The following is a 966-nucleotide window of genomic DNA, read 5'->3' as shown; positions in this document are numbered from 1 at the left end:
AAATGCCCTGAAGGCTTTCAAAAATACCATTTACTAACATATAGAAAAACTAAGAAAATATATAATAATATTTTCAAATTTTATTCTGATCAGCAGCAGCTTCTCCTTCCTCCTCATCTTTATCATCACAAACATGCCATATAACCAACCTCTGAAATCCCTTAGAAAAATATATATTTGTATTTTAACAAATTGCCACAATTTTTATTTTCCCAAATGACCATAACCAAAACTAAATTTACTTTTACTGGAGTTTTATATATCTGTATTAGTAGAGACCCCGGTCATGGTTTACAACTGTGAACCCTCCATCTACCACAAGATTATGGCCACTTACAAACTTAGCTTCCTCGCTGGCCAAATACAAAGCAGCCTCTGCAATATCATGTGCTTTGAGAGTATGATTCTTCAATTTGGATATCTTGTTACAAAATTCCTCACACTCGACCTTCTTCTCTTCTACATTGGTGGTATTCATTCCAAAGTATTGGAATGCAAGAACAGTGGCTAAACCAGATGGAGAAACACAATTCACTCTGATACCATACTTTCCCATCTCGGCCGCACCTTGTTTGGTAAGGCCTATGACTGCATGCTTAGAAGCTGTGTATGAATATGAAGCCGTTCCACCAAATATCCCTGCAATGCTCGATGTAGAAATTATGCAGCCCTTTTGGTTTGGGATCATAACCCGGCCTGCATGCTTAATTCCGTGCATTACTCCTTTTAGGTTTACATTCATCGCACGCTGAAACTCTTTCATGTCACACTCTATAGCCTTATTAGTTTTCCTTCTAATCTGCATACAATCAGTTACCATCAGCTTTGGAAACAGACAAATACTGTTCTATATCTAGCTCTAGCCTGACTGTGTGTAGAGTATCAAGTAGTGTAAATTGTAAACAGCCAACCAATCTACTGGTAAGAGTGAGGTTCTAGACTGTTGTTTGTGTGTAGAGTAGCAGA

The 966-nt window shown here is 37.7% G+C and overlaps 1 protein-coding gene across 1 annotated transcript; it reads right to left on the bottom strand.

Annotated features, from left to right (window-relative positions):
* Nucleotides 1-268: 268 nt before the first annotated feature.
* On the bottom strand, nucleotides 269-763 carry LOC131061574 (short-chain dehydrogenase reductase 2a-like). Its single transcript, XM_057995330.1, has one exon. The coding sequence runs from the start codon at nucleotides 761-763 to the stop codon at nucleotides 269-271; it is 495 nt and encodes a 164-aa protein (XP_057851313.1).
* Nucleotides 764-966: the final 203 nt, after the last annotated feature.

The sequence above is a fragment of the Cryptomeria japonica genome, chromosome 2 (genome assembly GCF_030272615.1).
Source record: "Cryptomeria japonica chromosome 2, Sugi_1.0, whole genome shotgun sequence".
Taxonomy (NCBI): Eukaryota; Viridiplantae; Streptophyta; class Pinopsida; order Cupressales; family Cupressaceae; genus Cryptomeria; species Cryptomeria japonica.
Note: the sequence above shows the minus strand (reverse complement) of the source record. Positions and strands in the feature narration are given on the sequence as shown.